General features: G+C 37.7%; 1 protein-coding gene across 1 annotated transcript; it reads right to left on the reverse strand.

Moving 5' to 3' along the window:
• Nucleotides 1-3,933: 3,933 nt before the first annotated feature.
• Nucleotides 3,934-5,678, reverse strand: LOC124141291 (peroxidase-like protein 3). The gene is made up of 4 exons (XM_048393849.1): nucleotides 5,570-5,678; nucleotides 4,555-5,206; nucleotides 4,256-4,425; nucleotides 3,934-4,043 (listed from the first exon to the last, which is right to left on the reverse strand). The coding sequence occupies exons 1-4, from the start codon at nucleotides 5,676-5,678 to the stop codon at nucleotides 3,934-3,936; spliced, it is 1,041 nt and encodes a 346-aa protein (XP_048249806.1).
• Nucleotides 5,679-26,356: the final 20,678 nt, after the last annotated feature.

Genomic DNA, 26,356 nt, shown 5'->3' on the forward strand with positions numbered 1-26,356 from the left:
CGCTATAATATAATAATTGTTCTTTCCTGAATATGTCAATATTCATATGTGCATCTTAAGTGCAAGTTCAAACTTGCACCTGAATTATGGTTATTTGACGGGCAACAAAAGGGTAGATGAATACTGTTTAAATAACACCCTAAATGGTACATATATTCCACGATTGAGGTCGGCTTTTCTTCCATTCGAATGGGCGGTCGGGTATCCTAGTGGTTAAAAGCGTTCCTTCGTCACGCCGAAGACCCGGGTTCGATTCCCACATTGTGTGAAGCCCATTTCTGGTGTCCCCCGCCGTGATATTGCTGGAATATTGCTAAAAGCAGCGTAAAACCATACTCACTCACCATTCGACATATGACGAGGACCAATACATTTGATAATTCGAACAATAGAGTTTTAAAAGGACTACCTAAACAATCATTGGATTTAGCAAAGGGGATGTAACCGATTTGTCCGTGTATAACAATTTTGTTTGTGACAAAATATTAAAAACCACGGTTCTGACCTTCTTGACCAAATGGATGCTATATCCCGTATTTGTGTTTGCAGCTTAAAGACGGAAAACGTAGATAGCTTGTAAGCCTTCAAAAGTTTTTTTATGAAACGGGAAATTTCTTATTTTTCTCAAGGGCAGGATAATAATATAAGAGGGCGCATTTAAGACATATTTTTAATATTTTTTTGGCGGGACGGTAATTTAGAACTGGCGGAAGATGAGAAACACACAGACGGCCTCACATGTAGTTGCGCATACCGAATACCCTCCTTCGTTCATCGTTTATTCAAAAGCAGACTTCACACCGATATTTACGTTAACAACTCTATAAACGAAAAAACGAAGCGTATTCTTAAACAATACGGAAAAAGTAATAAGTTTACAGACTGCTTTATTATTAACACACACAAATGAGACACACGCCCCGCCCATTATGTTATCAGCCATTCAAGAAACAGTATACTGTAAGTTGGCGTGGTGTAAAACAATTCGGTTTAAGGATACATAAACGTGGTTAGCCAACCAAACGGAATGACTTGCAAATTACTCGTATTGCTACGCCCCTAGGTAAATACAGTTGGTGCGATATTTTGAAAAGCTACACGTGCGGTAAACCTGCGGCTACAATAACCTCAGACACGCCAGATAAAAATGCTTTATGACTTACAGTATTTAAAGCGATACTTTGTTACCAGCACTAGTATCAAGTTACAGGCTAGATCTTTACGTTGAAGTAACTTCACATCTAGCGCTGATATGTCTATGAAAGAAAACAACATCTACAGACTATGTCATACAAAACGTGTTTATTAAACAAAACTGTAAAATCTATAAAATCTATAAAATCTATAAAATCAATAATTCGTCCGACCCATGCATGTTCAGCATCGGACAAGAATCGGATCACATAAGGTCGTCGACTACGTATCAACTAACACCCATGTAACGGTGACATGAATGTGATCGAAGTCGTTTTATTGCGCATACTCATCGTTAACCTCAGATGCACCAAGTCAAAAAAGTAATATTTTTCATATGAAATGATTTTACATCCAAAAGGTATGTCTTCACAGAATCTGAACGTATTTTGATTCATACATTCGTTATAGACGGGGACAAAAAAAGACATTCAACAAAGAAATAATGATGTTGATATCCGCCTACTTCATCCCACCTTTCTGAGGTAGGCAGGGTTGATAACGCAAAATACTTTATGTAATAAAATACAGTAATGCTTGCTACGTAAACTGCCTGGCAAAACAAAGTACACTTATGTTTGCTGGTGGATGATTGGATTGGTTGGTTGGTTTGTTGTTTAACGCCGCACTCAATATTCTAGCTATATGATGGCGGTCTGTAAATAATCGAGTCTGGACCAGACAATCCAGTGATTGAACATCATGAGCATCGATCCACGCAGTTGGGATCGATGACATGCATCAATCAAGTCAGCGAGCCTGACCACCCGATCCCGTTAGTCGCCTTTTACGACAAGCGTAGTCGCCTTTTACGGCAAGCATGGGTTGCTGAAGACGGCTGGTGGATGAAAATGAGTGTTGTATTTTATACATCTACGGGTTTCACGGTGGTGTTTTGGACCTTACGTTTGCAGTGTTTCGGCAACTGTTTTCAGCCTTGTAACGTTTTGATACCGTTTGTAATTCTTGGTTAAATTTTCAAGTGTATACATTCTTTTGCCCGGCAGTTTATTGTCAAAAGGTGATAACAAGATAACAGGATATGTTGGAAGTCATATGATCCGTTCGACCTTGATTCCGCCAAATAGCTGGTAGACCCGTGAAGATGCCATAAAAGGCGACTATGCTTGTCGTGAAAGGCGACTAACGGGATCGGGTGGTCAGGTTCGGACTTGGTATCCCAATTGCGATGCTCATGATGTCAGTCACTGGATTGTCTGGTCCATACACGATTATTTTTATGGGCGTTAAACAACAAATAAATCGAACAGCTGTTCATCTGCGCCATTGTGTTAAGTCAATTGTAGGAAGATCGTTACAGGAAATCTTCGGATTGCTGAAACATGAAAGAAGGTGGAATTTATAATGAATTTATACTTGATGTATTGCACGGACAGATGATAGTCACTTGGCCAAAGCGTCCGCTCCTAGTGCCGATGGTCAGGGTTCGACTCCCATGAAGGGTAACCATGACCAAGAAAGTTATCGTTACTGTTAACGCAATATACCAACATCTACTTTGTCCCAACATTTATTAATCACTGATAGGTTCAGTGATCCTTTCATATCATTTTCACCGCTATGTTGCCTTTTAAGCTCAATGGAATCAGATTCGTCTGATAATTGAGACTTTTTTTCAGGCGTTGACGTTCTGCATTCAAAATTGTTAAGAAATGTTGTTTACGTTTCTCTTTAAATTATTAATTTTGTGTATATAAATTTCACGATAGACTTCCGCTAACAGTTGGGATTCTATACTCTTAACATACACTACAAGGACGTTCTTGTAACGCTCTGTACCACAAAACGGTTCGAAGAGCTTATGTCATAAAACAAGGTGAGACATGTATTGTTAATGATTATACCTCCATTGATAGACAACGGCTATGTTTGATTCCGTTACACGGATATTTAGAGAACATTGCCAGAGTCTTTGATATAGACCGCCACCTTGGTCCAGTGGAAAAGCGTCGTGGGTTCGATCCCAAAAGGACGTTAAAAGATGGTATTTGTTGTTACCCTGACTGGCGCTGGGCAAAAAGGGGCTAAAACAAGGACTGGTCGGCTCGGAGTCAATATACCATGTCTCAGTGGGGTATTCATGTTAAACTGCCGCATGGTATCTCAGTGGACTAGCACTATAATCGGCTTAAGTCCGGACTAGTACAAGCACCCACGCACACGCACACACACACACACACACACACACACACACACACACACACACGCCGCTAAAAAAGTGCAAGAATCTGATACCAACGACGTTAAACCTTATTTCACCCCACCTTTGATATCAGATGCACTAACACAAGTCGATTAAAGTAGCAAATCTTGGTTGATGCATGTCATCGTATCCCAATTGCGTGGATCGATGCTCATGCTATTAATCACTGGATTGTCTGGTCCAGACTCGATTATTTACAGACAGCCGTCATATAGCTGGAATATTGCTGAGTGCGGCGTTAAACAACAGACCAACCAACCGTTATATCTAAAACATTTGTAATGATTCATGTTTACATCTTTCAAGAACTAAAAGAAATTTGCCCACCTTTCTTTTGAGTACACTGTAAAAACATTGTTGTTCACTGATATATGTTTTGATGACATACCACATGACTAAATGTCGTTCTTATCAAGGCATAAAATAAGCCAATGTTCTCTGCCTTATATTAAGCTGTATTATGACTGGGATCAATTATAATTAATGACAATTAAGGAGCGGGATGACTTCGTTGCCTACCTTTCTTTTGAGTACACTGTAAAAGGATCTCTTTGGATAGATTTCAACCCTGAATTCCTGCAAAGAACTTTGGCAAAGCGCATTCGTCGGATCTCAGACAGTTGATCTGAAATAGAAAATGCAATTAATATTTATATATTACTACAGAGAAAAAGAGAGTATCATTTTCTAAACTATCGTCAGTGAAACAGTAAACGTTTCGATAAAATTGATATTATAGTAAAATTCTCATCTTAAAGGCATATTTAATTATTTAGATAAGTACATATCTTGACATCAATAAAATATTTTAACAAAACAAAACCGATTGGTTGGTACCTGATGTAAAGCCTTTCTTTGGGTGGGATGTTTCGAACCAGAATGAGTCGCCATATTTCAGGTCATGAAACTGTTGACCAATCAGACAAGCGAGGAGAGGGCCCACTGCGCCGCCATGCACGTGTTGTTCAGCTACTGCACCGGCGAAGACGTCAATGTCATCAGGGGAACTGAAGCAAGAATATATGCATGTAAGGAGATCTTGAGAAATGTCAGATAAGGGTTAAAGTATCTTTATTTCATAGATTTGTTACAATTACTACAATTACATATAAAAGAGTGAATTAAATTACACAAACCTGTATATACTTTTCAAAGCAGGTCCTGCTTTACCAAATACACTGTCATCAAATGAAGTCACTTCCGATAGCTGGCATGCCTTGCGGAAGTTGTTGTATGATGGCAGGCCATGGTCACGACCTCTCTGAATGTTCAAGGACACGATGTCAAAGCCGTTATTGCCCGATGTCTCAAACAAATGCTCAGTCATCCCACTGTTGATGAAGCGGTTAACCTCCTGATGTCTGTCCTTGAGCACGGTGTCCAGATCTTTGATGACCTCAGAAGGTCTGAAGAAGAGCTGTTCTATGGGTACATGTCGATCTCCGAGGGTCAGGAAACGTGGAATGGTGGAGTGGCCGTATCTGAAGGCGGCGGTGGCGAAAACGTTGTAGATGGTGGGGTTTTGGGTGAAGTTGTACCTGAAGCTGAAGCCAGGGGTCAGTCTGTACTTCCTCATGGCCAAGGGCCCAACAATAATGGGCAGCCACTCGCGGTAGGTGACTTGTTGGATGATGGCTGACACGATCTTTCTGGCCTCTTCAAACAAGACATCATCAGGAGTGGTCGATGGCATGACATCAGCAAGTTCTTTGACTAATCGGTTGTGTTCTCTGACAAACACGGTGTGTAGCACTGCAAGGCCAGGGAACACGTTCACCCGGTCGTCTCCTGAAGATGAAAATAGTAATAAGATGTTGTGACAATGTTATGAAATAACTTATCATTATCATTTGAAATTGAACCAAATAGTCTTCTGTAAAATACATTATGAACAGACTCTGAAAATAGTACTACGAATACATTAATAAGTTGTATTTACCAGCTTCAAAACACCATTCGTTGGTATTGCTTGTTCGACAGTTGCCTTGGTTGGATTCTGGTAAAAGGTCATCTCCCTTAGTTTTCATGTAGGCTGAAAAGTTGAATGACGGCATATATTTGTATGTACGAATTACTCTCTAAGGTATTCTGTCAAAATTTAAAATATTTGTTTTATCAGCAAAATCAATACAAACAAATTGCCTAACCCACGTCCGTTCCTGAGGTGCTTGATCTGATCCTGACTGAGTCCGTACACGTTAGAGGCGTCCACAAAGGACGTCAGTAGGTTCAACTGTTCTCGAGTATCTGGAAGTGACATGGTTTTAAATTAAATATGGATGTTATCATACAGTGTTGTTTATTGCTTTCGTTACTTAATAAGATGAGCATAAAAATAATGACAGAACAATCCTACATTGAAATGAGGTAACCTTCACAGCCTTGTATTCATATACTCACTCCTTCCAGGTACTGGGGCTGATCTTTTGAACTCCATGCAGTTCTTTTGGAAATGTCCTTCATTTACTGGCATGGTGATTGGGAAACAAGGACCGCTGGAACAGTGAAATACCAAAAGAATTAACACGTTTCCCAGTTCCAATCAACCATTGATATGATAATGGTTATGATATGTTATGATACACAAACACATGCTTATGATGTAGTCGGAATCTTACAGTAGACTTTTATAATCATGGAAAAGGTTTTGTCCCTTTAATCCTAATTATAAGCATGTATACAATGTCACGTAATTTTAAAGTTTATTATTTCAGATTCATTTATTTCACATATCTCGACCAGTTATTTCCATTAACAAAAACAGAATGATTAAGTGTGGCAAATAAAGAATGTTAATTGATTACCCAGCTCGTACATCAGGATGCATCCCTCCAGGTGTGTGACCATTGCAACATTTCGATTGAACGTCACCTTCAAAGAAAAGAATATAAGGACTTGTAAAGTTAATACACAGCTTTAGATGAATATAGTAATGACTAATATAAATTCGAAAACTTGGATTACAAAAGCGAAACATCTCAGTTTGTCTGATTTCAACATCACACTTCTAGTCTTTTTGATGGTCAGAGAGTATTGGCCATTTGGCACCTACCTGCATGGAGGGGAGTTCCGGTGAGGTCGTGGTCCACAAACTGCCCCCACTGCATCACCATGATCGTGTTGTCGTCAGAAGGACTGTCAACACCCGGATGTACAGCCACACTGATGGCGCGTGGACTGGGAAGTGGATTACCGTCAAGGCCCCTCAGTCGTGGAACAAACGTACCTGCAAAACCAGACTTCAGTTTTTAGACATCACTAACGTATGGTTAGTTGTGATACTGTAAACGTTATGACAAAATGTCCCATTGGAATAATTGCAAGCCTTGCTTCCAAATGGTCTGGTTTGTTAATTACTTGCCCTCGTTATATCATATAAACCCGTTCTTTACCATCATCATATGCAGGATCAATAAATCTCTTGAGTGGTTGGTTGGTTGAACCCCAGGTTGGCCAGCGAGCATTGTTGCAACTTCCGTCCATTGTCCGGTAGCTGGCTTGTGGTTGGCAGTCGGTAGAGCGCCGTCTGTAAACGTGAATGCTGTTATCAAACCAAATGGTGATTGGTGTAAGTATCAAATACATAATACACTCCCCTTCAAACGAAGGTGTCCAAATATGAGAATTAGTACGTAACTGACCTGATAGTGTGTTTGTCTTGATACTTGGATGTGCTGATGTCTTCTATGGAGATCTGAGACGTCTCGGCGGCGTCAGCCAGTGTACAAACAACATACTTGTCTTCGTCATTATCTACGTCAAAGTAAAGACATCAACACACTGCTTACTATCATGGGAAAATGTCAGTGTCCTTTAACTTAGGAATTCTTATCAAATATCGCACCATCTGAACTGGTTGATGGTCTATATTTTATAATGATGTTTAAGAACGCGTATCAGCAAAATATGTGTTTTAAATAATCGGAATTTGTCATCGGTATGTTCCATATGCAATAAATCCTCCGAAACATATAAGTATAAGTATGATCAGATTTTTCAGTTAACCCGCTAGACAAATCATGGATAGTGATGCCGTTAATGTGGAATAATGAGACTTCTTACCATGCAGGAGTCTGAACAAGATGTCCATTATTCTGTTTTCTCTGTCCAGCGTTTGTCCACCAACTGTTCCTTGGTGGTCACTCCAAGTCGTTGGAGAAGTTTGTGTCGCACCAGCAACATAATCTAAAAGGTAAGTAAGTATAGAGTATAGAGAAATAGGGTTGTTGCAAATTACGAATGCAATCACAAAAACATTCATACTTCGCCACCCCATATTTTGTTCTATTTTGTGGAGTTAAACCGGGTCTTTGAATCTGTCTGGAAATATCAACACAAGTCATTTCATGTGCATCGTTCAGGGTAAATCCAAAAGCATATTTATTCGTCGTATCTCTCAATCTCAGAATTCAAGAGAACATTATTATCTCCAACAATCCCTTCTTCAAATGTGTACCCCGAAGTGTAACAATGTACCCTGCGTGAACTTACTGTTCGTTGATGACAAATCACTGACATCGTCAAGGAACTTCATGTTCGTCTCATGGTCCATTCCAACCAGATCTGATTCTATTGCCTTGACTGAAGGAAAGGTAGTCTAGTCAAACAGCTGGTATCACAAAATATAATATCCGTACATTAAAACATTCAAACTATATTTAGTCGTGGTAAACGTCTGAGACCTGCATCACTTCGGGCTTTACTACCACATTAAGCTGACACGCCGCGATATAACTGGAATATTGTTAAAAGCGGCATTAAATCCAACTCACTCACTCACTCACTACTATATGCAACGGTAATAATAATTGATTACGGTATGTCGGTATGTCGTATGACAAAACATAAACAATATTCTTATCACATGAAAGAATCAGATCAACGGAAGAGCACTGAGCATCGTGTTCATTGACAACTATGACAATAATGAATAATACAGACAAATCATGTAATGTCCTGTGTGGAATAATTATGTCAAAGTTAGTTATTTTCTTTCACAAACCGTATATTGATTATTTGATGACAAGGAATTATGCTACCTATATATAACAGAAGGACAGACACATGTATTCAGTAATAAAGGCCATTTGCCCACGATACAATAATACGAATATTTAAATATCCTACATACAAAGGTATTAATATAAATTAAGTGTTTTCACATTTCACACTGTAAAAGCTTACGTTCAGAGAATATACACATGTTATTTCTGAGGGACACCAGAAATGAGCTTAACACATTGTACCCATGTGGGGAATCGAGCCCGTGACGAGCGAACACTTTAACCACTAGGCTACCCCACGGCTCCTCTCTCTGAAGAATTCATAAGGTGGATAATGTTTTAGTGCTTGGATTATCTGTATAATATTGTTGTATATATTGCTTTCTGAGCTAGGAGTAGCGTTCACATATCCTTATCACACGGTATTCATCTTCTACACTCCTCTTATTTTTCTTCAAACAGAACTCGCAATATCTTTCATCATGAGGAATAGTATTGTGTTTTCCAATCTGAACACATAATCCAAACATATAACACCTAAATTTTGCTAAATGCCAATTAATATATTGAGGTATGTTTATCGTTAGATATTATTCAGTATTGTGAAGTGACGTATATTGTTTATAGTAGTTGCACTTTTATGAACTTTCCAAGGATGAGTGCCAATTTGTTGGAGAGCCTTGTTAAAATTCGAATTAAAAGATATCAGCATCTCCCATGTTCCACTGAATCCAGACTATACCAAATCCTAGGTGAAATACAATATTCCTAATTGAAGTAACCCATGCGTGTCTTCCAGCATCATCAATAGATATAAGCACAATGTAAGTGTGATATGGTAGTCTATTATTGTAGAGGTGAATTAATATAGTCCAGTATTTTATATCTGTTGTCATGTAAATACATTCTCTGCCAGTCTGCCACACTCTCAAAGAACCATCTTCTTTTCTTAATTCCCTTGGAGGCGGTCGGGTAGCCTAGCGGTTAAAGCGTTCGCTCGTCACGCCGAAGACCCGCGTTCGATTCCCGACATGGGTACAATGTGTGAAACCCATTTCTGGTGTACAATCCCCCCCCCCCCCCCCCCCCCCCCCCTCCAATCCCAGCAATGACTTAATATTCGTATGATGTGCAAGTCGTTCTCAACCTTTATTAATACTAAAAATGTTTTCTTTTCCACAATCTTCTAATCTCTGTCTGAACATCGACAGAAAATATGAAATATCTCCAATATATTGACTAACCCATGTATATCCGAAACCATACGTGTATAACAACAATCTTACAGCCCCACACCTCCGCCCCATATTACAAAATAGGTTTTATCTTACAATCAAACATTTAAATGACATATTTACAGGAATACTTGGGTATTTGTTCTGTTATTGAGCTTAAGTGGCTTTTGAAACAAGAGTATTTGAACACACTGTCAACCTAGTAGAAAACATAATACCTAAATAATTGTTATAGGTTGATGTCTTAAGTAGCTCTCCATCAAAGTACCACTTCTCATAATGTCGTAAATAACCGCCATTTAGAAAAAACTAATATTTCTGTCTTATCCATATTTATCTGTAAGCCCCATGATGTACAATATTTACATAAAATGTCAATCTCTCTTTGCAAACCAATAACACTGTCATAAAAAATACAGAAATCATCAGCATACAATAATAACAGTAGTTCCAAATAATCTACACCGATGTACATACCTCTTACATCTGTATTTACCATCATGGATTGAAATACTGAAATCAACATTGCAAAAACGGGCTGAGAACACAACCTTGTATGACTCCACTTAAACTATCAAAATAATCAGTAATAGTAGTGTTGGATACTCTTAAAGCTGCTTTTATAATCGAATACATATTTCTCAGTACAGAGAATAATTTACCATGAATACCTTTATTAATTTTTGAATACCACAGTAATTTCCTATTAAAAAAATCAAATGCTTTCTTGAAGTTTACATAAATAAAGTAAAAACGTCCCCAAATTTTAGATAAATACTTTTGTACAAGACATTGCAAAGTGAAACTATTATCCGTTGTGCAATAGCCTTTCCTAAATCCTGCCAGGGCCACAGGTATACTGTTAAAGTGATCAGAAAAACGTTTGAGACGCGCATTTAGAATAAAGCAGGATAACTTCCCAAAAATATCCATCAAAGATATGCCTCTATAATTATTAACACAGTCAAAGCTTCCTTTTTTATGGAGTGGTACAATAACACTCTCAGCCCATTCGGATGGAAAATTACCCGTTGACAAAATAGTGTTATACATAACTAACAAATATGGAATTAAAACAGTTCTGCAGCATTGGATCATGTCAGCCGTAATATCATCTGGCCCTGCAGCTTTACCCTGCTTCAGATCTCTTATGAATGATTCGATCTCTTCCTGTGTAATATTACCATTAAGAATATTATTTACATCATCATCAGTACAGAAATCACACAATTGTTCATTATGGTTATTTATAACATAATTTACCTGCTCAATGATATCCGAGTCCAGAAGTATATCAGTATGGTTTAAAATATTCTTAAAATAATCAAACCAATCTTCTTGGCAAATCTTGGTGGAAAGAGGACTACAACTTCTCTTCTTTGTCAATGCGATTATCTTTTTCCAGAATGATTTACTATCTCCACTACTGTCTTCAAGTTCACGAACACAAGTCTCTTCGTATTCTAAACTCTTTTTCCTGTATAAAGACCTGTAACTATACCTTAATGTTGAACATTTAGAAAGAATCTCCTTATCACCAGTAACTCTAAACTTGTCTAATACATTAAACTTTTTAGTCTTCATATCCTCACAGTCTTTATCGTAGCATTTTTTATCCAGATGTAAGTTTTGATTATCTAGCTCTAGAAAGTAATCCGCATGACATAGAACCACTATGTACAGCATTGGTCAACGTTTCAACAGCTAAATCAACATTCAAAGACAATAAATGCATAAACTCATCCATGTGAAGTGCAGACAATGACTCAAAAACATTATGTTTGAAGGCATCACATATTTCATTTCTCCATGCATACTCGGACCCCATGGTACCGCGGCATTCATCGTATCGCGGCATTTGTGATTTCCGATAGTTCACGCGGGACACGCCTCTTAGCGGCTGTCTATTAATGCAAATCAGTAACCAGGAACTGCACACTTCGTAAACAATTTCAATTTCCTCAGAATGTTCCGTCTGCTGTAAGTAAGGAGTTATTAATCCGTTGATACATATTTCTGGCATCTGTTGTAATATTGCCTTACCCCCATCTATCAATGGCCAACGATATAACCCGCAGTTCTCCAAGTAAACTTTCTCTATCGACCTGAACTAGATCATCTGCATATTCATGGCGACTAATGAGGTAACGGAAGTTACGTAGTCCGCACATTTTTTCCCGCTCAGTGCCCTGAATCTATTGGGAGATCATAAGGGCCATAATGCCAAACTTAGAAATACGTTCTTCACTAGTAATCAAAAGATAAATACATACTTTGGGCATACTAGGAGTGCTTTTAATATATTTATTGTTGACTTTTAAAAAAATTCCATTTTGTGACAAATTATTGTCATCCATTTTATTTTAGACAATCTTAAAATATAATTTCTGATATTTTGTTGTTGACTTATAAAAATATTTTTCTCTTACTTTTCGGTAAAAATGCATTGAATACCTATTGCTGATAACACATTTAGAATTTTACTTGTGCTGTCTTTGCACTTGTCTGGACAAATCACTTATGTCTGGCATGATCATACCAAGTGGTTGGTAGAATTATGTCCTCTTTTTGTCCAATTCGGACCTCCATACACAACTTTTCTCTGTACCGCGATACGATGGAGTTCTCTCCTTTGTCAAACAGAGCGCGAGGCCCGTCTTTTACTCGGAGCTACTAATGTAAATAATGAACTTTTATCAGTAAAATATGCATTGTTAGATAACATGAATGATATCTGATATACAGATCACGAATAATCATAAAGGTTAGTGAGTGCATTTTGTTCCGCTTAGCGTACATGACAAGCACCGCGATACCCCGAGGTTGCAGGCTATATCATGGAATATTATTCACATGCATTTCATTAACATTATTGACCTGTCTATCACATCCATGGAGGGTAAGTAGGAAAGGAAAGTGACCTGATTACCAGCTTGTCAAAAGAAATAGTTGAGCATAGTACATAATCAACCAAACTAGCGCCACCTTCCTTAAAACAAGTAAATTATCCATTTACAATATCGACAGAAAACGTACAACAAAAATCTACCAGATCCCTCCCGTATTCATTACACACACCATCTCTGGTACTGCGGGGCACGTCAAATACATCCGATACATACTCCATGTCTTATAAACATGTAATAAATCTGTTGTTGTCGTCGATAATAAAATCTTTCAAATTACCAGACCCGTGAAGATTCCGGGGTAGAATACATGTAGGTCTTCAGCAACCAATGCTTGTCGTAAAAGGCGACTAACGGGATTGGGTGTTCAGGCTCGCTGACTTGGTTAATGCATGTCATCGATCCCAATTGCGTTGATCGATGCTCATGATATTAATCACTGGCTTGTCTGGTCCAGACTCGATTATTTTACAGACTGCCTTCATATAGCTGAAATATTGCTGAGTGCGGCGTTAAACAACAAACCAACCAACCAACCAATCAAATTACCACACCGTACATTATAGTCACAAGAAAGAATAATTTCCCAATCTGGATGTTCATATAACACAGCAGACAAGCTTTTATCTAAGTACTCTATACCCTTGGGGATTCTATTGTCTGTCATTACTAAGTACAAATGTATACTGAACAACAAATGTTCCTGTGACATTGAATAAGATTTAATGCAAAGTTATGTTTTTTACCAAATCTGAAACAATTTCGTATTACTATGGATAAAAGACTCCTGAAAGTGTTCAAATGGTTTAATTTGCCATACTGACTTCAGAAAATGCGTGATTTCATATTTAAAAAAAACATGAACATGCCAAAATGTCAATTTACAAATCAGTAGCGTGTGTGTCCACAACGGTAGAACAACAGGGCCGATGATCTCATCGGGGTAGTGCTGTCCATTGAGATTTATCTCTACCACTATCAAACAGGTCCTCTGTCTTGCTGTAATCCCATCCCATACCATAACGCTGCCGCCCCCGAACCGATCTTCTTCCATGACACAATGATTGACGTAACGTTTACCTCGACGTCGGTACACTCGAATCCCTCCATCGCTGTGGATGAGGTGAAAACGAGACTCGTCAGTGAATATAACTTGTCCTCAGTGCATGACCGTCCAGCGTAGACGCTGTCTGCACCACTGTAGACGTGCTTGACGGCGGTTTCCTGTCAAAATGGGACGTCTAGCGGGTCTTCTGAACATCTGAGGCGACGACGTACGGTTTGTGAAGATATTCGTCGAAGGCCAGGGATGCTTCTTGCAGTCACTGTTGCTGGCTGGAATCGATTTCGTAGGTGTGTTGTTCGAATCCAGTTGTCTTGTCGAATATTGGTTACGCGTGGCCTGCCACTCCAAGGATGGTCTCTGATTGCATTCTACTGTTGCCAACGTTGTCATAAACACCAGATGGTGTTTCTGTGGACGTTAAATTGTCTTGCAACATCACGTTGATTCGATCCTGCTTCAAGCATACCAATGACTCGCAGACGCTCATTTTAGGACAGGCGTTGTATTTCGTAATGTTGAATAGTTGCTTAATTTTGTTGTTTTTCTGAGTGGTTGTTGTCAGCACGATGCTAAACAATGCATATGGAATCCCGTTAACGCACATGTTTTTATACCCATGCTTGGGTAGTGAAATGCATGGAGCTTGCATAAAAGTCAACTTTTGCATGGAATGCATGCTTTTCTGTAGCAGTTGGGTTTTTTGTGACTTGATTTCCTTGCATGTACTACAATATTGAAAACCAAACTTTACTTGTTTGAAAAATACACTAAAATATTGGTGTCAAAGGAACTTTTGTTGTTGAGTATATTAACAGGATGCACAAAACCAACAAGTAAATTACGTGTGAGATTATATACACTCTTATCAAGTAACAGAAATATCATGTCTCTGTAGTCAATAATAACACGGTGCAGACCATGTGATAGTGAAGTGTCAACACACACAGACACACCCTCTCGGTAGTTTACCCTCTGCAGTTCGTGTAGACACGGTACTCGAGGAACGTAGTTTCTATGCTTTCCTTGGAGCAGTGTATCTCTAGAAGACCAAAGATACTGTGATCAGTGCAACTTTTCTTCAATAAAACTTCATAATTTATTCTATCAAATGCCTTTGAAAAATCAACGAATATGCTATAAAATCTACCATTAGTTTTTGAGAGATATTTGTGCAAATGCCTGTAATGCCCAAAAGAGATCAATAGAAAAATATCCGGATCTAAATCCAGCTTAAGAGCTTAATATTCGTGTATAATATTATTAATGTCACACCAGGATTGTAATATTTTATCCAGAATATATGTCAGAACTTTGCACAGTGAGTAAATAAGAGATATGCCCCTGTAATTATCTGTAATATAAAACAAGCTACAAACATCAATGTTTGTTGATTCATGCACATGTCTACATGCTCGTTGAGAGGTCAGATGAAGTGAAATGAGGTTTAACGTCACATTCACTTCCACAGCTACTCGCACTTTGTAAAGGGTCATGCGATTATTCATTTGACCGCTTACACATATGCTAGCTTTGTCGCGGTACCTCAGAGTACACATTATCCTCGACAGTGGATATACATGCATATAGTTCTATTCGTCCTTGATATTGCTTCCTGTATAAGGATAGAGTTCACATGGTCCAAAGCAGTGCTTCCTATACATATATATAGTTCACATTATCACAGAGGGTGCCTCCTATACCCGCATATAGTTCGCATCGTCCATGCGATACCATGCTGCTGACCAAAGCCCTAGAAACTCGCACAAGCCATGCTGCCAAACACGGTCACCCTTCCATCAACTTTCCACGAGCAACGTTGCTTAACGTCGCCTGATTTGTGACCTGTGCTTTGTACACGGGGTGCCGTATTATCAATAATGTGAACTATATGTACGCGAAGGACAATGTGGGTTATTATACATACATGTATGTAATAAATAAACATATATATACATATTAGGAAACTCTGCCTGGGACGATGCGAACTATATGCGGGTATAGGAGGCACCCTCTGTGATAATGTGAATTATACATATACATAGGAAGCACTGCTTTTGGGCAATGTGAACTCCATTGTTATCCATGTACAGTAAGCACTATCAAGGACGAATAGAACTATATGCACGTATAGGAAGCACTGTCGAGGATAATGTGTATTATCATACGCGTATAGGAAACATGATCTCGGACAATATGAAGAATAAGCATACATAAGGAAACACTTTCTGTGACAATGTAAACCATATACACGATTATCAAGCACTGTCTGCTATGTGAACTATTTGCGTGTGTAGGAAGCACTTGCAGCGAAAATGGGACGTGTGATACATGTATGGGAAGTACTGTCTGGCACAATGTGAGCTGTACACTTAGTGAAAGCACTGCTCGGAACAATGAGATTGTATGGAACATGTATTGTTAGAAACAATATGTATCTAGGCCCTGGATACTATGTCATCATACCAAACATTAACACAAATGTAAAAGATATCAATGTGCCAATCAGCCTAACAAACGGTAGATGAATATCACCAAATCAACAACATTAAGAGACAATGAATCAAAAACACAAAAGAGAACGTGTTTATTACAAAACAGTTGAAAAAATAACAAATACAATTAAATGTTATATATGATATAACACAAGTATAATTGTTCAATATTGTTTCTATTAAACATGATATATGAATCTTCATACATGATCACACATATATTGATAGTTGCTTTGAGCACCACATCAACAATATATTATACAATATCATATAATGACAAAAAATAAAAAAAACACCTCCTTTATAGATCTATGAAATAATGCAAGTCATACATATAGATTATGTTTTTGCCCTTGACGAATAAATTATACAATGCCATAAACATATACTGCCAAAATAATGCTACTTTGTGCTTTGATTAAACGCTTTGACAGTGTAACTGGTGGATTCACTAACTTAATTGGTTACCAATTCGTTTTGTTCTCATAAAGTGTAGGCATTATATTCAAGTATAATGTTAACTGACATTTCCGTTAATAATTCCAGCATTATTAGTGAAATGCCATACCTAAATGTACTTTAGTATGAAGACAGTTGAACAAAAATGTCAAAAATGTAATGTATTCTGTGATTTAGGCATCTTACAAACCATGACGAGTAGTGTGGGCTATACATGGTGGAACACCAAAATGCTATGTTTCAAGTCTTCGGGTTTTTTTGTTGAATCTAAGGGTAGGCCAAGCAACCTCTCATCTCCGCCATTTGGTTAAATCGATTGTTGGAAGATCGTTGCAGGGTATCATAGGATTGCTGTAAAATACAAACATGTGTCACCCCGTCAAAATATTAACATTTCCGGCAGCATACTTCATATGATCTGGTTTGACATACATGTATGTACCCTATATAACTGAATGAGCTTGAATATGTTACATTCAAAGCGTGTCACGAACTGTAAAAGGATCCAGGATACAATTCTGATCAATGTTCACTGAATGAAGTACGCCATATATACCCTGTCGCATGTTAATATGAGTTCTGTCTGTGCGAGATAATTACGTACAGACGAACAAAGAAGATGAATGTCTTCATTGCCTACCTTTCTCTTGAGTACACTGTAAAAGGATCTCTTTGGATGGACTTCACTCCTGAATTCCTACAAAGAATCTTTGCAAAGCGCATTCGTCGGATCTCAGACAGTTGTCCTGAAATAGAAAACGCAATAAATATTTATATGTACAACTACTTCTGAAAACAAGAGAGTGTCTTTCTTTTTTTGTCAGTGAAACACTAAAACATTTTGACATCTTGAACTAGAAATGCAATAAAATTCATAATATAATTGGCATTCTCATCTTAAGGGCATATTAAGTTATCTAATAAGTACATAGTTTGACATCAACTAAATAGTTTAACAAACATACAAGCACACAGGAACAGACTGGACGGTACCTGATGTAAAGCCCTTTCTTGGATGGGATGTTTCGAACCAGAATGAGTCGCCATATTTCAGGTCATGGAACTGTTGACCAATCAGACAAGCGAGGAGAGGGCCCACTGCGCCGCCATGCACATGGTGTTCAGCTACTGCACCGGTGAAGACGTCGATGTCATCAGGGGATATGAAGCAAGAATACATAAACGTAAGGAGATCTTGAGAAATGTCAAATAAGGGTTAAAGTATTTTGATTTCATAATTTTTTTTACAATAACTCTGTACACATATAAGAGTAAATTAAATTAGACAAACCTGTATACACTTTTCAAAGCAGCTCCTGCTTTACCAAATACACTGTCATCAAATGAAGTCACTTCCAATAGCTGACATGCCTTGCGGAAGATATTGAATGATGGCAGGCCATGGTCACGACCTCTCTGAATGTTCAAGGACACGATGTCAAAGCCATTATTGCCCGACGTCTCAAACAAATGCTCAGTCATCCCACTGTTGATGAATCGGTTAACCTCCTGATGTCTGTCCTTGAGGATAGCCTTCAGCACGGTGTCCAGATCTTTGATGACCTCAGAAGGTCTGTTGAAGAGCTGTTCTATGGGTACACGTCGATCTCCGAGGGTCAGGAAACGTGGAATGGTGGAGTGGCCGTATCTGAAGGCGGCGGTGGCGAAAACGTTGTAGATGGTGGGGTTTTGGGTGATGTTGTACCTGAAGCTGAAGCCAGGTGTCAGTCTGTACTTTCTCATGGCCAAGGGCCCAACAACAATGGGCAGCCACTCGCGGTAGGTGACCAGCTTCAAAACATCATTCGTTGGTTCAACTGTTCTCGAGTATCTGGAAGTGACATGGTTTTAAATTAAATATGGATGTTATCATACAGTGTTGTTTATGGCTTTCGTTACTTAATAAGATGAGCATAAAAATAATGACAGAACAATCCTACATTGAAATGAGGTAACCTTCACAGCCTTGTATTCATATACTCACTCCTTCCAGGTACTGGGGCTGATCTTTTGAACTCCATGCAGTTCTTTTGGAAATGTCCTTCATTTACTGGCATGGTGATTGGGAAACAAGGACCGCTGGAACAGTGAAATACAAAAGGAATTAACACGTTTCCCAGTTCCAATCAAACATTGTTATGATAATGTTTATGATATGTTATGATACACAAACACATGCTTATGATGTAGTCGGAATCTTATAGTAGACTTTTATAATCATGGAAAAGGTTGTATCCCTTTCATCCTTATTATAAGCATGTATACAATGTCACGTAATTTTAAAGTTAATTATTTCAGATTCATTTATTTCACATATCTCGACCAGTTATTTCCATTAACAAAAACAGAATGATGGAAAATATAGAATGTTAATTGCTTACCCAGCTCGTACATCAGAATGCATCTCTCCAGGTGTGTGACCATTGCAACATTTAGATTGAACATCACCTTGAAGGAATATGAGGATTTGTTAAGTTAATACAAAGATTTAGATGCATATCGTAATTATTGAAATAGGTTCGAAAAATATGGATCACAAAAACAAATATATCACAGTTTGTCTGATTTCATCATCACACGTCTGGTCACTTTGATGGTCAGAGAGTATTAGCCATTTGGCACGTACCTGCATGGAGAGGAGTTCCGGTGAGATCGTGGTCCACAAATTGCCCCCACTGCATCACCATCACCGTGTGGTCGTCAGAAGGACTGTCAACTCCCGGATGGACGGCCACACTGATGGCGCGTGGACTGGGAAGGGGATAACCATCAACGCCTCTCATTCGGGGAACGAACTTGCCTGAAAAGCCAAACCTTTGCTTTTAAAGTTCACTAAAGTATGGTTAGTTGTGATATTGATGGGGCATAACTAAATGTCCCCATTGGAATACTTACAAGACTTGCTTCCAAACGGTCTGATTTATTTATGAAAATCGTCCTGGTCATAAGCATGAAATAATGATTTTTAAGTTCTAATATCAATGTGAAGAAAGTCTGTTCTTTACCATCATCATATCCAGAATCAATAAATCTCTTGAATGGTTGGTTGGTTGATCCCCAGGTTGGCCAGCGAGCATTGTTGCAACTTCCGTCCTTTGTCCGGTAGCGGGCGTCTTGTCTGCAGTCGATAGAGCGCCGTCTGTAAAAGTGAATGGTGTTATCAAGTCTAATGATAATTTGTGTAGGTATCAACTATATTAAACTCTCAACCATAAACGAAGGTGTCCATAGATGAGAGTTAGTACGAAACTGACCTGATGGTGTGTTTGTCTTGATACTTGGATGTGCTGATGTCTTCTATGGAAATCTGAGACGTCTCGGCGGCGTCAGCCAGTGTACAAACAACATACTTGTCTTCGTCATCACCTACTTCAAAGTAAAGACATTAATACACTGCTTACTATCATGGGACAATTTCAGAGTACTTTAACTTCGAAAGTCTGATCAAAGGTCGCACCATCTGAACTGGATGATGTTCTATAGTGGATAATGATGTTTAAAAACAAGTATCAGCAAAATATTTGTTTTAAATAATCGGAATTTGTCATCTGTATGTCCAATATGCAATAAATCCTCTGAAACATATGTATGATCAGATTTGTCAGTTAACCCAATAGACAAATCATGGATAGTGATGCCGTTAATGTTGAATAATTAGACTTCTTACAATGCAGGAGTCTGAACAAGATGTCAATTCTGTTTTCTCTGTCCAGCGTTTGTCCATCAACTGTTCCTTGGTGGTCACCCCAAGTCGTTGGTGAAGTTTGTGTCTCACCATCTAATAGGTAAATAAGTACAGAGTATAGAGAAATAGGGTTGTTACAGATTATAAATGCAATCACAAAACCTTTCATACTTTGCCACCCCATATTTTGTTCTATTTAGTGGCGTTAAACCGGGTCTTTGAATATGTCTGGAAATATCAACACAAGTCATATCACGTGCATCTTTCAGGGAATACCCAAACACATATTTATTCATCTTATCTCTCAATCTTAGAATTCAAGAGAACATCATTATCTCCAACAATCCCTTCTTCAAATGTGTACCCCGAAATGTAACAATGTAACCGGTGTGAACTTACTGTTCGTTGATGACTCATCAGTGACATCGTCAAGGAATTTCGTGTTCATCTCATGATCCATTCCAACCAGATCTGATTGTATTGCCTTGACTGAAGGAAAGGTAGTTTAGTCAAACAACTGGTATCCGTACATTAAAACATTCAAACTATATTTAGTGACATTGATTTCATCAAAGGTTCGTCGCTACATTGAAGGACTAAGCATAATTGTAAGTAGACATTTGGCATCTTTAACACAGATATCTCATTATTTCAGCATATTACATGATGCCAGTTGCGTGAGTAACGCCCAAGCAGATGAAACTAAAATAGTATTATTCAATCCTTCACTATAGCTTGTCAAGATTTGGTTCATAATTTTTAAAACACTATACTCACGTTGCTCAATGACGGAATCTATGTGGTTAACCTATAAGGGAATGAGTAAACATAGGTTAAATAATCGGTCTAGGGTAAAACAGATGTGATAATCTCAAACACCGTATGCCACCCGTTACTTTGAACATGATGAGAGAAAGAAGTTTCAGAACAATAAACCCAGAGTAAGTAATTACATGACATTTCTTATATATACTGATTTTCTACAGACATTTATGACTAGCCAGATAAAATACCAATACTGATAATGAGAAGAAAAGATAAAAGAAGAAACAAAACACAACCTACCTCTGTGTCCGCCTCTCCAGCAGTGACCACGGTCAACATACAAACAAACAACACAACTTTCATCGTTTCTGCTTCTGTCCAGTACAAAGTGGGAATGTCTGATACACCAAAGATGGGACCTTGTATTTATACTCATATTCCTGGATTAAATCAACACAGATTACCCTAGAATTCACACTCCCCTGCTGGGTATTATCCGACATATCTACATGGGGGAGCTTAACATCTTGGATTATGTGGAGGCAGGCTGATTATCCCGGAGCAGCGTCATCACCGCCATTGTTCTTGGTGTGGTGTATAAACATCAATAACGAGGCAGTTGGTAACTGTTTCTCACCAGGGGGTATTATCAGAGGGCATTTTTGAGATTATATATAATAGTAACATATTAATAATAACTGAAACCGGAGAAAATGTAAGTTTCTTGTTTTTTGACTGAAAATACATAATTCATGTCTCCCACAATCTCTATGAACTTCTCTATAAGATATGTCACGTGACCCTTCCCTTGAGATATGTAGTTCTTTTAGCTTGAATATCACAAGAACCTTATCAGTGTATTCGCTTTAAGGTTACTCATGTTTTTTGTATTCGGTTTTGCTATTGTAATCGCTAAACTAATGTACTTTGAGAACATATATTCAGTACACCATCTCTTCCGAATTCATTTTTATTCGCAGTTAAGTAGTAGTAGTAGTAGTAGTAGTAGTAGTAGTAGTAGTAGTAGAAGTAGTAGTAGTAGTAGTAGTAGTAGTAGTAGTAGTAGTAGTAGTAGTAGTAGTAGTAGTAGTAGTAGTAGTAGTACAAACTTTCTAGAATTATAATTGAGATATGTATGTACCACATAAAATGTACGACTGGACTTCGTGTTTATGAATAAGTGGAAAATTTGCGATTACATGTAATTGTCAGTTCCTATTAGCAATATCAATGATTGACAATTAGTTTAAAATGTTGATCCTATATGTATTATTTCATTACATTGAGGGACTAGAAAATCTTCCAAACACAAAACGTAGTGACCATTTCAATGCATTTGTCTCCCAGTACTTGTCTACAAAGCTTGTCAAGAACAACTCGTGATGAGAAGCGGATTACCAACTGTCTCATTGTAATGATACCACTCTTAGAACAATTACAGTTGATGACGACACGCCCAGATCAACACCATTCATTGATATAATCCCGGATTTGTGATAAAAACAAGACTGTACCTTATCACGGATTATGATCAGCGACAGCGGATTACGGGATAATCTGATTTTGTGTATTCGGCAAACATGGTTGTCCAAATATGTAAGAACCATGCCCGATCTATCCGCTCTCATGTGTCAACTATTAATACAATCATTGCTTCGTTGAGTAACCTACATGTGCATCTGTATTCCTCTATAGCACGTTCAGTGTTTTAAATGTATCTTTTATAAGTATATATATTCATATACATACAATAATACGATACAATAACACGAATGCTTAAATATCCTGCATACACAGTTGTTGATATTAAATATTTGTTTTCCCATTTCTCATTGTAAAACCTTCAGTTAAGAAAATAGACAAATCTTATCTCTGAAGAGTGAGTGAGGTAGTATCTTTTTACGCCGCTTTTGACAATTTTCGAGCAATATCAAGGCGTGGGACACCAGAAATGAGCTTTACACATTGTATCCATGTAGGGAATCGAGCCCGTGTCTTCGGTGTAACGAGCGAACACTTTAACCACTAGGCTACCACACCGATCCTCTCTCTGAAGAATTCATAAGATGGATAATGTTTCAGTTCCTGGATTATCTGTATAATATTGTTGTATATATTGCTTTCTGAGCTGGGAGTAGCGTTCACATATCATCATCACACGGTATTCATCTTCTACACTCCTCTTATTTTTCTTCAAACATAATTCGCAATATCTTTCATCATGAGGAATATTATTGTGTCTTCCAATCTGAACACATAATCCAAAAATATTTCATCTAAATTTTGCTAAATGCCAATTAATATATTGAGGTATGTTTATTGTTAGATATTATTCAGTATTGTGAAGTGATGTATATGGTTTATAGTACTTGCACTTTGATAAACTTTCCAAGGATGAGTGCCAATTTGTTGAAGATCCTTGTTTAAATTCGTTTTAAAGATTTCAGCATCTCCCATGTTCTGCTGAATCCAGACTATACCAAATCCTAGGTGAAATACAATATTCCTAATTGAAGTAATCCATGTTTGTCTTCCAGCATTATCAATAGATATAAGTATAATGTAAATCTGATATGGTAGTCTATTATTGTAGAGGTGAATTAATATAGTCCAGTATTTTATATCTATTGTCATGTAAATACATTCTCTGCCAGGCTGCCACACTCTCCAAGAACCATGTTATTAAGAGTAATATTATTAAATCTAGGGAATCGTTTGCCGAATACAGTCTATGTACTTTCCATTTACTTGTTACATGAAGTTCCCCAGATTTCAGCACCATAACACAATATTGGAACTATCATGCCGTCAAACGTTTTCAAGTTGTCTTTATGTGATAAATATCCGAATTTCTTTTGATAATTAAAGATGTTGATGAGTGATTTCTCGCCTTGAGCAGAAAGTAAGTTTATTTTCTGCTTCGAAGGCCGTCGGCCCATGTACACAGTTGATACAACAATATCCATAGACAGACAGAGAGACAGAGAGACAGACAGACAGACAGACAGACAGATGTTTGATGAGTTTCTCAACAATACATATGCCTCGCAATCAAATATGAAATGGAGTTCATCTTCAATGCTTTTAGTATTACACATCCTACAAATTCGGTTAACAGTTATAGCTTCTTTACATCTGATATTACAGCGCAACGGCAGTTCATGCAATCTCAACAAGCAGATATATCTTCTTAATTCCCTAACATTGATGTTTGTAATATCATATTCAACAGTCAGCAGTGACTTAATATTCGTATAATGTGCAAGTCGTTTTGAATCATTGATAATACTAAAAATGTTTTGTTTTCCACAATCTTCTAATCTCTGTCTGAACATCGACAGAAAATATGAAAAATCTCCAATATCTTGACTAACCCATCCATATCCGAAACCATACGTGTATAACAACAATCTTTCAGCCCCACACCTCCGCCCCATATAACAAAAAAGGTTTTATCTTACAATCAAACAACATAAATTACATATTTCCAGGAATATTTGGGTATTTATGCTGTAATTGAGCTTTAGTGGCTTTTGAAACAAGAGTATTTGTACATACTGTCAACCTAGTAGAAAACATAATACCTAAAAAATTATAATAGGTTGATGTCTTTAGTAGCTCTCCATCAAAATACCACTTCTCATAATGTCGTAAATTACCACCATTTAGAAAAAAACTAATATTTCTGTCTTATCCATATTTATCTGTAAGCCCCATGATTTACAATATTTACATAAAATATCAATCTTTCTTTGCAAACCAATAACACTGTCATAAAAAATACAGAAATCATCAGCATACAATAATAACAGGAGTTCCAAATAATCTACACCTATGTATATACCTCTTACATCTGCATTTTCCATCATGGATGGAAATTCTGAAATCAACATTGCAAATAAAAACGGGCTGATAACACAAACTTGTCTGACTCCACTTAAACTAACAAAATAATCAGTAATAGTAGTGTTGGATACTCTTACAGCTGCTTTTATATTCGAATACATATTTCTCAGTACAGAGAATAATTTACGATGAATACCTTTATTAATTATAGAATGCCACAGTAATTTCTATTAAAAGAATCAAATGCTTTCTTGAAGTTTACATAAATACAGTAAAAACGTCCCCAAATTTTAGATAAATACTTTTGTACAAGACATTGCAAAGTGAAACTATTATCCGTTGTGCAATAGCCTTTCCTAACTCCTGCCTGGGCCTCAGGTATAATGTTAAAGTGATCGGAAAAACGTTTAAGACGCCCATTTAGAATAGAGCAGAATAACTTCCCAAAAATATCCATCAAAGTCATGTCTCTATAATTATTAACACAGTCGAAGCTTCCTTTTTTATGGAGTGGTACAATAACACTCTCAGCCCATTCTGATGGAAAATTACCCGTTGACAAAATAGTATTATACATAACTAACAAATATGGAATTAAAACAGTTCTGCAGCATTGGATCATGTCGGCCATAATACCATCTGGTCCTACAGCTTTACCCTGCTTCAGATCTCTTATGAATGATTCGATCTCTTCCTGTGTAATATCATCATTAAGAATATTATTATATCATCATCAGTACAGAAATCACACAATTGTTCATTATAGTTATTTATAACCTAATCTATCTGCTCAATGACACACACATCATCTCTGGTACTGCGGGCACGTCAAATGCATCCGATACATACTTCATGTCTTATAAACATGTAATAAATCTGTTGTTGTCGTCGATAATCAAATCTTTCAAATTACCAGACCCGTGAAGATTCCGGGGTAGAATACATGTAGGTCTTCAGCAACCCATGCTTGTCGTAAAAGGTGACTATGTTTGTCGTAAAAGGCGACTAACGGGATTGGGTGGTCAGGCTCGCTGACTTGGTTGATGCATGTCATCGATCCCAATACTTATCATATTATTCACTGGATTGTCTGGTCCAGACTGTATTATTTACAGACCGCCGTCATATAGCTGGAATATTGCTGAGCGCGGCGTTAAACGACAAACCAATCAACCAACCAATCAAATTACCACAGCATACATTATAGTCACCAGGAAGAATAATTTCCCAATCTGGGTGTTCATGTAACACAGCAGACAAGCTTTTATCTAAGTACTCTAGACCCTTAGGGACTCTATTGTCTGTCATTACTAAGTACAAATGTATACTGAACAACAAAAGTTCCTGTGACATTGAATAAGATTTAATGCAAAGTTATGCTTTTTACCAAATCCGAAACAATTTCGGTTTGCTATGGATAAAAGACTCCTGTAAGTGTTCAAATGGTTTAATTTCCCATACAGACTTCAGAAAATGCGTGA

The sequence above is a fragment of the Haliotis rufescens genome, unplaced genomic scaffold (assembly GCF_023055435.1).
Source record: "Haliotis rufescens isolate VD_foot unplaced genomic scaffold, xgHalRufe1.0.p SCAF_12, whole genome shotgun sequence".
Taxonomy (NCBI): Eukaryota; Metazoa; Mollusca; class Gastropoda; order Lepetellida; family Haliotidae; genus Haliotis; species Haliotis rufescens.

Excerpts from the sequence above, each read along its gene's own strand:
- LOC124141291 (XM_048393849.1), bottom strand. The coding sequence starts at position 5,678 with ATGTCACTTCCAGATACTCGAGAACAGTTGAACCTACTGACGTCCTTT. Across the intron at positions 4,426-4,554 it reads GCTTTGAAAAGTATATACAG|TTCCCCTGATGACATTGACG; the intron begins GTTTGTGTAATT and ends TTCTTGCTTCAG. Across the intron at positions 4,044-4,255 it reads AAAGAAAGGCTTTACATCAG|ATCAACTGTCTGAGATCCGA; the intron begins GTACCAACCAAT and ends TTTCTATTTCAG.